General features: G+C 40.3%; 1 protein-coding gene across 2 annotated transcripts; it reads right to left on the bottom strand.

The window, feature by feature from the left end:
* Positions 1-510: 510 nt before the first annotated feature.
* man1b1b (mannosidase, alpha, class 1B, member 1b) lies at positions 511-13,179 on the bottom strand. 2 transcript variants are annotated; one of them, XM_044363016.1, is made up of 15 exons: positions 12,900-13,179; positions 12,624-12,750; positions 11,956-12,120; positions 11,185-11,293; positions 10,867-10,985; positions 8,568-8,695; positions 8,369-8,478; positions 7,998-8,177; positions 7,328-7,476; positions 6,293-6,481; positions 4,452-4,642; positions 2,971-3,091; positions 2,439-2,633; positions 2,174-2,305; positions 511-779 (listed from the first exon to the last, which is right to left on the bottom strand). In XM_044363016.1, exons 3-15 carry the CDS (start codon positions 12,058-12,060, stop codon positions 573-575), a joined length of 1,935 nt encoding a protein of 644 aa, XP_044218951.1. In that variant the 5' UTR covers positions 12,061-12,120; positions 12,624-12,750; positions 12,900-13,179; the 3' UTR covers positions 511-572. The 2 variants fall into 2 exon arrangements, with proteins under 2 accessions (XP_044218951.1, XP_044218947.1); XM_044363012.1 differs by having other exon boundaries at positions 11,956-12,074.
* Positions 13,180-13,923: the final 744 nt, after the last annotated feature.

Below are 13,923 nucleotides of genomic sequence, written 5' to 3'. Positions count from 1 at the left end.
AGGTAACGAAAACACAACTATTCCTATTTTCATGGGATTATACACTAATGAAAACATACTTATGAATATCATCTTCCATTTCTGTCAATAGAGCCCCCTAAATCTTACACACTGGTCCTTTAACATGTGATTAAGACTGATTAGATTCAAGTCACAATCAGGGTTTTCTTCAATGCTGATGCCTTCGGGTGGTCGGGAGGACAGAAACATGAACTCTGTCTCTATCAGAAGTCCACGCCACAAAGACAACCAGTCAAATAAATAAACAAGGCGTAGCCACAAATGGAACCAGGCTCTTGTCATTTTTCCATGGCTTTTAGCACAAACCAAACAATTGATTCCATCAGTAAAAAAATGATTTTTTTTCCAGTTGTGGTCTGTGTTCAGGGTTGGGTTTGTTTTTTTTTTGTTGTTTTAGCAACATTCAGTCACTGAGACAGAAGAAGGAATTATCTGGTCTAAGACGAACCCTGAGATGTTGATGGCGTTTATAGGTGCAGTTTTATTTGAATTTGAATTCCTCTGTGTGTGTGTGTGTGTGTGTGTGTGTGTGTGTGTGTGTGTGTGTTGTGTCACGCAGGGGAAGGCCATATAGGCAGCGGATGAGCTTCAGTGTTGAAGACGTACTGGTCTAGACTGATGAGGTCGGGGTCATCGGAGAAGAGCAGGTACAGATATTTCAGGGTCTCTCCCAGGAAGAAGCTCTCCATCTTGTCTCGGGGGCTCGGGTAGTCCGGGTCACGCACGTTATTGATGGAGGTGTAACCACCGGAGGAAACCTGAGCACAAACACACATTCATTCAATCCATGGGCTATATTTTAGAACATAAACGGCAAACCGTTTAGTATTTACAAGCAGTGCAGATGTAACTGAACAGACACAGCTGGTGGTGCGTTCAAGACACATTTTGTTCACGTGTGGAAATAAAGCTGAAAGATCTTAGCGCAAGTGACCGTTTTAGCAGTTCAACATTTTAACTGTCTTAACAATATCATCAGTAAGTTGAATATGAGTTATTTCATTACCGGCCTTTTGGCTACATCCACACTGCAACCCTTGATTTATTGCTCAGATCTGATTATTTTGTTTGGCTGTTCACATGACTGTACACACTGAGGTTGTAGTGCAAAAAAAAAAAAAAAAAAAAAAAAAATCAGACCTGTACCAGATTTAGGACCACATATGAAAGTGACCCAATCAGCTTCCATGTGATTTGTGCTGTTCACACTGTTATGAAAACAGATCTGAGTCACATATGAGCAAAAAAAAAATAGGATTTAGGCCACTGTAGCCTGCAGTCTGAACATGCACGAGCCTTAAACTGATAGCTGAACCCGGCCTGTAACCACATCTGTAAGACCCTGCTGCTGCCGCCATATTGAGACCCGTTACTGGCTGTCAGAGTCAAGACAAACTGAACACAAATCTCGGTACTTTGTTGGATTGGGGAGCAGAACTCTACACAGGAGTCTTTGAAATAGATGCAACTTATTTACTTCATTTTCATTTGCTGATGCTGAAATGTTTTCTACCTTCAGTTATTACTGAAATGTTAATCAGAAAATCAAAGTTGTCTTTATCAGTTTGTGTGGCTAAAAAAGCCCAGTGTCCTCTGGTAGCATCAGTCAGTCTGCAATGATGAATCACTTTAAGCAGCTATTAGTTTCACTTTCCATTCCTTCCTCTAAAATATTTCTAAAATCTCTTAAAGAACAACCTCATTATTGCAGACTGACACTCAGAGATATTTTTAGTTTAGATGAGAAACGGTACCTCTGTGAGCACAAGCGTTCCCGCACATTTCACTGAGCAAAGAGATGACAAGCACACTGCACACGCTTTACCCGTCATTCACACACACACAGAGAAGCAACTGAGGACTCAACTTTTGAAGACAGAAGTGGAAAAACAGCACTGTGGCAAAGTATGTACTTTTTATCCTGAAGATGACATTAGACTTACTGTATCTGTGGTCTTTCACAAACAAATGAAACTAGATTTGGAGCAGCAGTTATCAGGAACCATTTCTATACATTTGACATTGGAGCGAGCAAAGATGTCTTGTGTTTGGTGTATTTAATTCTTCTGTTTCATCCTTGTATCCCTGCTAGGATGACAGCGAGAAGACACGAGGAAGAGATGCAAGTCGACCTGGCTCTCATGTTACTCACCTTGGTGTACTTGTTAAAGCTCTTGAGAATCTCCCAGCCCCAGACCCGGTACTTGTGGTCCTTGGTGAACCTGTATAGGTAGAAGAGACTCTCCACCGTCTCTGGTCGCAGGAGGTTGTGTCTGTCTGCAAGCTACAACAAGGAATACAAACAGTAAATTATGAACCAAGTCTTCATAAAGCATTGCAGGATTGTTCACTGTCATGTTTTTGGTAGTTTCCTGCATTTCTGCTGTGTGATCAGTTGGGAAGATTAAGGGTGGTACCTTTACTTCGATGTCTCGGGTGCTGCCCTGGTGCATGTTGAAGTGGACGATCTCTGGGCTGAGGCCTGTCTCCATGTGCACGTACATCTGGTAACAAGTCTCCATCAGCTGTTTGGCCAGATCCATATGATCAGCAGGCAGGCCGTTGTGAGCACCGAGAGCCAGAGTCCCCGGCAGAAAGCACACGAGATGGTCCTGAACAGAGAGAGCACATGAGCCCAGAATGAACAGACACAACATACTGACTTCAATCATCTGTTTAGAAATGGAGTTTCATTTCTGTAGGTTCCCAGTTTCTTATATAGAGTGTGACTAGCAATCACCACTTAAACCAAAAGGCCTTATTTTTTAAAATCATTTCTGCCAGTCTACACTTAACCCAATAATTATTTCCTTTTTTTCCCCCTGTGCATATTTAATAATGTTTCACCGCATAAAACAGGCAACATTTACGTGAACTTCATTGTTACATGACATTTCTGTAATTTTACTAGCAAAAAAAACCTTGTGGATGTTTTTGAATGTTACTGACCATTTTAGGGCTGAACTGCCCGTGTGAGATCTCTCCAACAAAGGTGAGACCGTTAGGTGAAGACTTCTGCAACAGGTTCTTCTTCACCCCCTCTACTGCCTGCAGATACTCCTCCATTAACCTAAAACAAGACGCACACAAACAGTAGATGACACCTCAGGGATTGCAGTCTATGTTTCACAAACAGGAAGTTTTCACAGACTTACATGTGACACTGTCTAATACAGGCCCAGCAATACATCTCATGGGTTTGCACTGATCCTATGTTTCTGTTTCAATTTCAAAACTGTTCTTCCATGTGTAAAGAAATATGAGGCTGAAACTACACATCACGTCTTGAAAGAACACTCCAGTGATTTAGTATTGCATTAGAGACAAATTAAAAATATTTGTCAACATGTTAGATGTCAACAGATAATCTATTCTCTTGATTAATCATTTAGGCTATGAAATATCAAACAGTGAAAAATGTTCACTGCAGTTTCACAAAGTGCAGGTTCACATATTCACATTAGAGCAGCACTAAACAATTATTTTCATAATCAACTTCATCAATTCTCCTTTGGCCCATGAAACAATTTCCTAAAGCCAAAGGTCACATCTTCAAATGTCTGTTTTGTCCAACAGTCTAAAACCCAAAGATATTCAGAGAGCGGTAGACAATCCTCACATTATTTATTTTATATGATAGCGCCAGTAGAGAGATGACGTCTCCAGACAGACTTGAACTGGGGACGTTGTAGTTAAGCCACGGTGGGCCCCGTCACTCCTCACATTTGAAAAAGCTAGTAACAATGAATGTTTGGCATTTCTGCTAAAAAAAAAAAAAAAAAATTAAATAAACGATTAAAAACAGTTGCAGATGAATCATCTGTTATTCAACTAATTGATTGTTTTAATTGAAATATCTTGTCCAGAGATATTCAGTTAATGATCATAGAAAAATAAAAACAGCAGATCTTCACATTGGAGAAGCTGGAACCAACCAGTGAATTTTTGGCATTTTGGCTTAAAAATGATAGTAAAGACAATCGATTATCAACATTGCTGGCGATTAATTTTCTGTCGATCAATTTATCAATTGACTGCTTCTCTTCATATGGGCTGTGCAGTATACTCATCACTAGTAAAATTAGACTGTTACAATAAGTAATGCAGATAGGTAATCTCTGTCTAATAAGGTCTACCAGTACTGATGTCACTATGTCAGACTGGGGCTTTGCTAACGTCTGGCAGACGTCTGTTTAGCTGTCGATATGGGATGTGGGTAAAGCACAGCAGGTAACAGACACACTGTGAGATGAAGAGCTTATCACGCTGTGTCAGATCTGTCAGGAAACAAGGACTCCCTGAGTATAAGGACTGTCAGCTGTGACAGCGTGGAACACAATCCTGATTTAGCTGGTAGGACTTCACTGAAAGCCCCAACATTACCAACCCTGTCTGACAGGAGTGAAAGAAGAAGCTGGACAGTGACTCACTGGTCCTCCTTCTTGCCCCCCTGGATCCACTGCTTCAGCAGGTACTCATAGTAGCTGTCTGCCCTGGCTCCCAGTGTGTAGATGCCTTGATGGGTAAACTGCCCGCTGTTGGTGTTGATGAACATGGGCACCAGGCCGTCCAGCTTGCCATCCAGCTTGTGGACCTGTTTCATAACCTCAGCCACGGCAGCCTGGAAACCAAGGACCGAGGTCAGGTGACATTTCTAATTTAAGAACTTAAGAGTTAATTCCTTATCCCAAGTAGATTTAGAGTAAAAATGTCTAGAAAAATCAGATTCAGATTCTGAATGCTCAAATGGATGTTAATGTTGTAAGAACTTAACTCCTCTAAACATTTTCCAGAGGAAACAACGTTGTACAGATCATCTCCATGACAAAATCAGGCAGAAAACGTGACTGTGTAAAGATAATATTGTACGTCACTAAGGCCCAGGTGCCATATATTTATTCCTTGAGCTCTCCAGAGCATCATCAGTATTTCCTATTACACAGTATTGCAGAGGAATGAGATAAGGCTAGAGAGGTATCTTCCATTACATCCTAGCAAGAGTGTTGGAGATTTCCCCTTCGTATCCAGTCCCTCAAGGAGTTTAACCTCTTGTGATTAACATGTATTTAACTCAGTTCAGTAATATTTGTGTCAGCTTGCGATTCTATCCAGTCCTGGTAATACTTGTGGAAAAACAGATCGAGCCAAGTCAGAAGAATGGTTGGCAATGGGGAAAAATAAATCCTTCAGCTTGCTTCAACAAAAACTATTGTTAGTGTTTGTCAGTGGGAAGCCAGTGAGGGATCATGACCTTGTTACTCCAATAACATCTTTTTCTGGGTAGTCGACGTGCCTGCATGGATGGTGATGGGATCTTTTCATATTACACCCTCTTGATGAAGCTCCTTTCAAGCAGAATCAAGAACCAAGAGGAACCAAGACCAGGAAAAAGGTAACTCTATAAAATATACAAATTTATCAAATACTACTATACTAAAACTATTGACTATAATTTGTACTTTTACCAGTAATTACATATTAGGATTATGTAATCCTATTATCATATTATCATTTAACTTAATATTGATACAACATTGAGTGCTGCTGCAGTCAGTTTAAAGATTGAAGGTAACTGGGTTCTGACTATTCCTATGTGGGAATTAGCATTTTAAATTCCTGAAGGATCTCATGGTAACAGAGTCTGTTTCCTGTTTTAAGTCTCTTTGGAAGAGGTGACCACGGCTGCTGCAAGGCAACAAAAGCAGCAGCTGATATCAAACCCAAAAGTATCAATGCATACAAGACCAAATTTGAAAAACCCAACACACAGTCTACTCTAGAGATGTTGAACCTCAACAGTAAATCTAACATGACTGACAGGCTGTAGTCATGCTTGTGGCACTGTGGGGTTGAATGGAGGTAAAACACCAGAAAACAAAACCATTTGATGGAGGAAAAAAGGGTGAGACAGTTTAGCTGTTAGATCCTTATTACAAGAGGAGCAAAAAATGTGAATTTTGACCTAAATCAGAAGTGTTTACCTTCTATTCACATCTCAGACTGTCAGGCTCAGCTCTACATTTTGGTTCTGTTGTACTTTGTCGGCCTCAGCTGTATTTAATCAGCCTCAGTTGTGCTTTGAGTTTACTGTAAGGCTGAAAGCACTCAAGAAACTCAATCAAAATAAGTAAGTCGTCAGGAACCACCATGAGGTTGCCATTTATAAGTGAAATTATGATATGTCAGAAACACATATCTTCAGCTCTTTGCATCAGCAGTAGAGAAGACGGAAAGCAAATGTTTCTGGGTGGACTCTTGGTCAGTTGATTACCTCATACTGTGGGTCCTGGGTGAGGCGGCTGAGCTCTCTGAACTCCAGCTGGATGCTTGTGACCTCAGCCACAGTACTGTCTGAGGTCCAGCGAGGGGGGTGAGCTGTACCTTTGCCAATGTTCACATCAGAGTAGGGGATCTTGGACGGGGTGTTGAAGGCTGGCATCAGCCTGGAGCCAATGTCTTTCTGCAGAGGGAGAGTGCAGAATAGATAGATAATTGTTTAAGCATTTAAATCAGTTCATCAAATCTGAAGATGATCAGTTTCTTTGTCTTATATGATAGTAACTTCACTATGTTTGGGTTTCTCTCAATACTGTCAAAATTTCCGTAAACAAATAAGATGATTACTGAGAAGACTGTTGAACAGTCTACCTTTTACACAGTATAGTAAAATAGATTTGTCACAGTATGTTTTCAGAGTTGCTGTCGATGGTTGTGAAAGGAATAAAAGGGGAATGAAAATATCACTTCCAACATTTTTATCCAGTGTGAGCTTGGACAGGTGCTTGGCAATGACACACAGATTATTCTAAATGCAACGCTATCTTAAAAAAAAACAAAAAACAAAAAGCAAACATCTGTTCCAATTAGCATTGTTTTCCTAAAGCATGTATCTTGTACATGCTTGTATCTGTAAGACAATAAGGCTCAATGGATAGAAACATCTGAGCAAATGAGAGGATCAGAAACTGTTGGAAGCACTTCAGACACAGTTTGTTACTCTTACATGTTTATTTCTGTGTAAAGTTTAAAGGAGTTGTTCTTCACTATGGTTAAAGTAGCAGCCCTTGTGAAACAGTGTCTGGCGTCTATTTAGGAGTCTGAGTAACACCTACAGTTTGGTGGTATAGAGTCTGCAGATGACAGGGATGCTAAAAATAAAAGCTAAAATTCTTGCAAAGTCTGCAGTAGATAGCGAAGGGGCTGCTATGACCATTCTTTGATGTGCTTACAAACATCCCTCAATATTTATGATCATTTTTTACGTGAGCATGACAGTTCTGAGATGAGTGCATGTGTGGTTACTCACCGCTTTGTCCAGGAACATGGTGTCTCCAGTCAGATGGTAGGTACTCAGCAGGCCTCCCAGGATGCGGATGGTGCTTTCAAACAGGTTGACATCTACATTCTTGTTGAATGTGAGCTCTGTGGCCACCCACATCTTTGCTTCTTCAAATTCTGCCAGACAACATGATAAAATCTTAAAATGTCCCAACTCTAGAAAGTTCTAGAAATTAGAGAGAATTGGTGTTGGTGTCCTGAATAGAGAATTAAGGCACAAGTACTTGCAGTGTGAATTTGTTTCCCATGGAACTCCCAAATTATGAATGATTCAATAGGAAATCAAATAATCATAGGACTAAATATTCATATATACACACCAAATATCTCAATAAAAAATTAACTTGTTTAGTACATTTAACTGGTTTATTTAGATTAAACTTAACCTATTATTTCATGTTCCCATCAGCCTCAGCTGTACTTTGTGTTTAGTGCCAATTAGTAAATGTTTGCATGCTAACATGCTGAACCAACACACCAAACATGATGCCTGCTAAATATCAACATGCCAGCATTATCATTAATGAGCATGTTGGCATGATGTGAGCATTTAGCTCAAGCAGTGCTTCACAGACCTGCTAGTACGGCTGCAGACAGAAGCAAAAGTTAAAAGTTGGACAGCACAAAGGTCAGTCTACCTTCTTTGAGCCCCAGGATCCACATGGTATCCAGGGCATCGATAAGTGTCAAGCCCAGACCAAACCACTCGCTGTAGGACTTGGAGATGGGTCTGAGCTCATCATGGCCCCAGGCAAAGTCTTTATAACCCTTCCATGCATGTCTGAAAGCCTCTTGGACCGCCTCCAGCCAGTCGGTTACTGGAACACACACAATCCACACAAGATGCCCGTTTAGCATGTCATCTAACTCTAGCCTAATGTCTGGGGATGGAAATGTCACTCAAAAGTGGATATTACATTTAGCAATCAAAAAACAGAAAAACTGCTAAAACTAAAAGCCTCTTAAAACTGTGATGCATTTGTTCTAATGCAAATAAAACAGCACACACCTGAATCTTTTGTGGAATTGGCTCCTTGGTTGGCAGGTGAATCCTCCTTATTTTCCTCGTCCTTGGCGCCTTCTGTGGCTTGGTGAGTGTCGATCACCGCCCCACGCCAGCTGAAAGTCAGCAGAAGATTAAAAACTAAATGATGAGTTTGATTATTAAGGGAAACAAACTTAAGGTGAGATCACACTCCAAGTTGCACCTGATGACTCCCTCCTCTTCCCCTTCCTTCTTTACGTCAGCTGCCTTGTCCTGCGGGTCTGAAGTGTTTCCTTTCTTCTGCAGACGATTCTGGAGGGCAGGTGGTCCTCTCTTATTGGACAGTTTCCTCTGTGGCAAACGGTGACATGCACAAGAAACATTTTTAAATGACTGTTATCTGTGTGAGCAAGTTGTACACACACATCTAATCTGCTGATACTACAGCTTCAATTTAACTAGAAAATATCTCATTTAAAGGAAGTATTGTCTATTCTATTACTACTACTACTACTACAGTAGTGCTGTTGTGTGTGTGCAGCAGAAGGGCTCTGGAGGCCCAGATAGCTGTAATTGTAATAAATGTCAAAGAATGAAATGCCTTCACTATTTTTATTGAATATCATATTAGATAACAAAACATAGAACATAATAACTGTCTCACTACACTACAACACTGAGCAGCCTTTGTGGCATAGGCTACATCCTCCAATCAACAAATCCTATCCGACTCATTGATACCACCCAAGCCTCTTTGCTATTAACAACCGCTTTTCCATGAATATTTGGAAATGTTGATTTTGTTGAACTAATTTCTGTTCCTCATGTTATTTATGTTATGTTATAATTCTACTGTCTTTAGCTCAATAAAAGGCTTCCCATAACACTAGCTCCACTCAGCTGCTTGAACTAAGTGTCTATGATGAAAGCATACTTTGAGGTGACCTGATATTCAAAATAACTGTGATTCATATTAATGGCTTTCTTTCTTCCATCATCCAGATTCACCTCGCAGACATTATTGTTCACTTGCCATTTGTCATCCCTCCTTTTCACTGCATTCACATATTTGATCTCACATTTCTCTTAAGTAATCATTCTAACAGTTACTGCTGGAAATTGTAACAGTTGAGAACATACGTCATGGGATTTTGTTGCAGCTACTTTCCAATGAATAAATAGTGAATTATCTGGGGTAACGGATATTGTTTGTCTAAAGGAACGATGCTGTTAAGTTTTTTTAAATGTTATTTTTAGAAGCTGTGAGCCCCACAGACACTATTCCATTCACCGCCATTGTTTTGGGGACACACACAGTGTTTCCCCTATAATAGTACACGAGAACCCCCGCCAGGCCAAAAAATCATTTTTTAAATGTCAAAAATAACACCAAATATCCATTCATTCGCAAATCAATAGCGTTTGGGAGCCTTTGAGCAGTGCTGTCTCAAAACATGAGTTAACGTCCGTGTCGTTGCCTGGGAAACTGCTGGTAGCGTAACTCCTTTTAAGGAAGAGGGCGGAGCGTAAGCGAGTGAGTGGTTAAGCAAGAGAGCGAGCAGCGGAGCAGAGGAAAAGGTTAGCAGTAAGTTGTCAGTCTGGCAGTAAATGTTCAGTACAGACGACAGTGTGTCAGTTAATAAACGCTGCAGCTTGTCAAGACCATGAAAAGTCACGTCTGTTGTTTCCCCGACTGTTGGAAAATGAAGGGGTTAGCAACAATGGGTTAGCCTAGCCTGACAACACTAAACAGATAATTCTCCAGCCCCCTGCCCCCCCCACCAGGCCAAACCACTCAACCCAGGGGAAACACTGACTCATATCTCAAACTCTGGACAAATAAAACCAAAATGATATGCTTGGATAGATACTGCTAGGACAAAATAACCAACGAACCAACCAACGATGTACATGTGTCCATACTGTAAGATGCACAGTACATCTTACAACATGGACAAGCCTGGTATTGACACTACTGAGCTCCCTGTAGCTCTTTTCAGTTCAATGCAGATGCGTTACTTTAAAAGTGGAACCAGCACAATTTTTAGATCACATATCTTGCTCCTGTAATTCTGCAGGAGTATATTCAGGTGTAGGTGAATATACGTGGGTTTAATCATTTGATGAGCCACTACAGTTGTTTAGCTGTCACATAATGAAAAGGAAATAAGGTTTGCTACACATTTACTGTGCCACTTCAACAAACATGTTTTGTAAAGGTCATTTGAAAATCCAACTATCAGGTGCCAAAAAGACAATGGTCAACAATGTCAGTGTCCTATTTGCTACATACCTATAGACTAAACTACTGCCATTGTAATACAACTACTGAGCCTGAACCCCAACCCCGAACACACTGCAGTCACTTGACGGGATGCTGAATTTGTCTATCCAAAATAAGTATTAACCAAAAAAAAATGTAAAAACATCAGCACAAGAATTTTTTCCACACTTTCCAAATATTTGAAGAGATCCAGTCTCTTTGGAAACCCTTCAGAGAAGAGAAGCAGAAGTTTAGAAACCTGGGAGGGTTGTTCTGGCAGCAGCGGTTGGACTTGTTTGACAGGCTCAGGCAACACATGAGGGACGACAGGCCTCAGGACGCTGTTACTGTCATTCTCCTGCTCTCCACCTGTAAGGCCTCGACACACATGCAAATACACATTTAGTATGAAATACTAGAACTATATTTTTGAAGTCACATTTTGCAGTATTACAGCCCACAACTGCGTGCATTTTAATCCCTTAGTACTCCCACACTGTCATCTGAACATAGATAAAACAACTATTATTTTGTCAATGTTCACATAAAGCCATGTTAAATGTACACAGAGTCTTACCTCTGAGGTGCTCAGTAACAGTAGGGTATGAGGAAATTCCACAAATAAAAAGGAGGACGAGGATGAAGAGGATGAGGCTGCGCTGCAACCTGGACAGCTGCTTCCATTTCTGCAAACACACGGCCAACAAAAAGAGGGAGAAATGCTGTCAATTACTGTCCATCCCAGACTTTCAGGTACAGGGTTTCTCTAGACCGAGAAAGAACTTTAGTGGACAGGTCTCATCTGACTGATTGAATATATTGTGGTCTTGTGCAGAAAGGTTTTGAAAGGTTTTTCCCAGTTATTTTTTTTCAGTCCTTTCAACTTCAGAATTTGTAAAGAACTTTAAAGTCCTAAATGTGTTCACTGTGAAGCCAGCAAGCATGCATATCTGAAGATGCTGGCTATTCATAGCCAAGTACATTTGTCTTCATTGACAAGCAGTTCATTTTCCACACATGCTGTAATTCACACATTGATTAGTCCTGCAATTAATTATTATTTTCATTATTAATTGATGCCAATTAGATTCACAATTAATTGATTAATCATTTGCTTCATGAAATGTCAGAAAAATTGTTCAAAAAATGACCATCACAACTTCCTAATGCCCAAGTCGACATCTTCAAATTGCTTTTTTTGTCCAAAACCCAAAGATAGTCGATATGCTTCTTCACAGTTATGATACAAGTGTCAGCCAACACTGGGAAAAGTGGGACACCAGAGCAGTGTTCTAAGCAGGGTAGGAAACCAGAGCACTATAGAAATGCCTAGATGTGACCCACTTACTCTCCAGCAGGACTGCCTCCTCCACTGCTTACTGTTGTTGTAACTGCCCCCTCCTTGTCCAGCCAAGGTTATAGATACATAGCCCTGACGAGATGGTGTGTGCATGTCTGCAACCCAGCCTTGGAGGAAGAGACACAGTGAAGAACGGCGTGAGTGACAGGAGAGCTGGGTAGAAAGGAGAGGTGTGGTGATATTAAACCAGCTCCAAACAACGTAATGGGACAAAATACAGCCACCATGTGAGGCTGGCTAGTAAATATAGGTGTTGGCTTTAAGTGATTACAAACTCACCATATTGTCTGACATAAAACGCAAAGTTTTGCGCCTCCTAAATCACTTTACTTACGTTAAACTTTGCAAAAGAGCGCTTACTTGTACGTTCACGCTGCCACAAGTTCCTGTGACCTAATTTCACACACACCTTATCCTGTCCTAAGTATCATATAACCAATGCTAGCGCTTAATTTCAGGGAAAATATGAGCATCAACAGCTAGCTGTCATCGCATCTGCAAATGCCACCAAACAATGCCAACTGTTATCAACAGGCTCATTTTATCAACAGTGTTACATTAACGACAATACATGGCTTATCAAGTTGATATAACATCTACTGGATGCAATGTACGTAAAATAGTTTTAAATAACTAAATAATAACTCTAAATTTACCTTTCATACGAGGGGTATACACAGGTGAAGCCCCGCTGTAGCGGCTACTTCGACTCCGCGGCGCTGACTCGAAGTAACGTTTTGGCGGATTCACAGCCCAACTGTGGACCGAGGCATGACTTGAGGCCTAAAACAAACGATACCACGAGTAAAAAGTCGAGCACTTTTCCAGAACAAGAGAAACAGTCATTGTAGAAAAACAAAATAAAACAAAACACCTGTTTTGTTACGGTTTAAAGCGTGTCTAGAAAATGTTAAATATGTAGTAGACATTACCTTTGAAAGTATCCAGCATAAAAATGTGTAACCAGCCTAATCCACCGCCAGTAGAGCAACAACAGTCAGTATTTCAATTGTGGTTAGCTCAACGTTTATAAAATAGCCTCGGGGGTCCCTTCATGTTAAAAAAAAAACTTCATCTACAGCGTAACCAGACGCCACGCAAGCAGTGTCCTAATTTTAATATCAATATGTCACAGACAATGACAAAATATGTCTGAATAATGTCCACTTGTAGCTTTGGATGTGATGCCGCTCACTGACAGAAACAAACGGGATACAGATGCTGCCCACATGCTGCGTTCAGTGACTCCCTGAAATTTCGTAAATGACAGCAGTACACTTTGGTCAATTAATTAAAATGTTTGGAAGGAAACGAATCCAATACTTATTGTGTTTCATTTTAGGCATTCAAAAGTTGTCAGTCATTTTTACATACATTTTAATTTACATTGTATTAAATTATTATACAAGATGGAAAAAACTCTTCAGGGCCACAGATTAAGGAAGAAGGGTAAAACATGGCATTTACAGTGGTGTTTAATATTCCTCCGCCGGTGTAGATCGATGTGGATAAAAATGCATAAAGGTAGTATTTATTGCAGGGCAGGTTTTGAATGCATTACATGATGGAGGTGTTGTTTATTGTAAACATTATTATGTATGTCTTGGATATAGATATCACTAACAGGACTATAATACTGACACCCCTTGAGAATAATCAGCCTTATGTAATAGTGGCAGGGACATAATGGGCCCTTACGACACTAGATACATTCCTGTTGGTTTACCATTGGGGTCATTTATAATGTTTAGGCATTGTAATTTTGGTTCAGCCTGAGCCTAAATGATATTGGGATGACAATAAAATCAGTCTCTCAATACAGTCTGACTTTGTCTGTGGCTCTCAGCCCCAAGCCCATTTGTTCTTGCAGAAATACATACATTTTAAAAAACTGTATTTGTATTCCTAAATTAATCTGTATTCCTCAAATAACTGGGCACTGTAGTTTTTAACAAA

The sequence above is a fragment of the Thunnus albacares genome, chromosome 2 (genome assembly GCF_914725855.1).
Source record: "Thunnus albacares chromosome 2, fThuAlb1.1, whole genome shotgun sequence".
Lineage (NCBI taxonomy): Eukaryota > Metazoa > Chordata > Actinopteri > Scombriformes > Scombridae > Thunnus > Thunnus albacares.
This window is presented reverse-complemented; position numbering and strand designations above follow the sequence as displayed.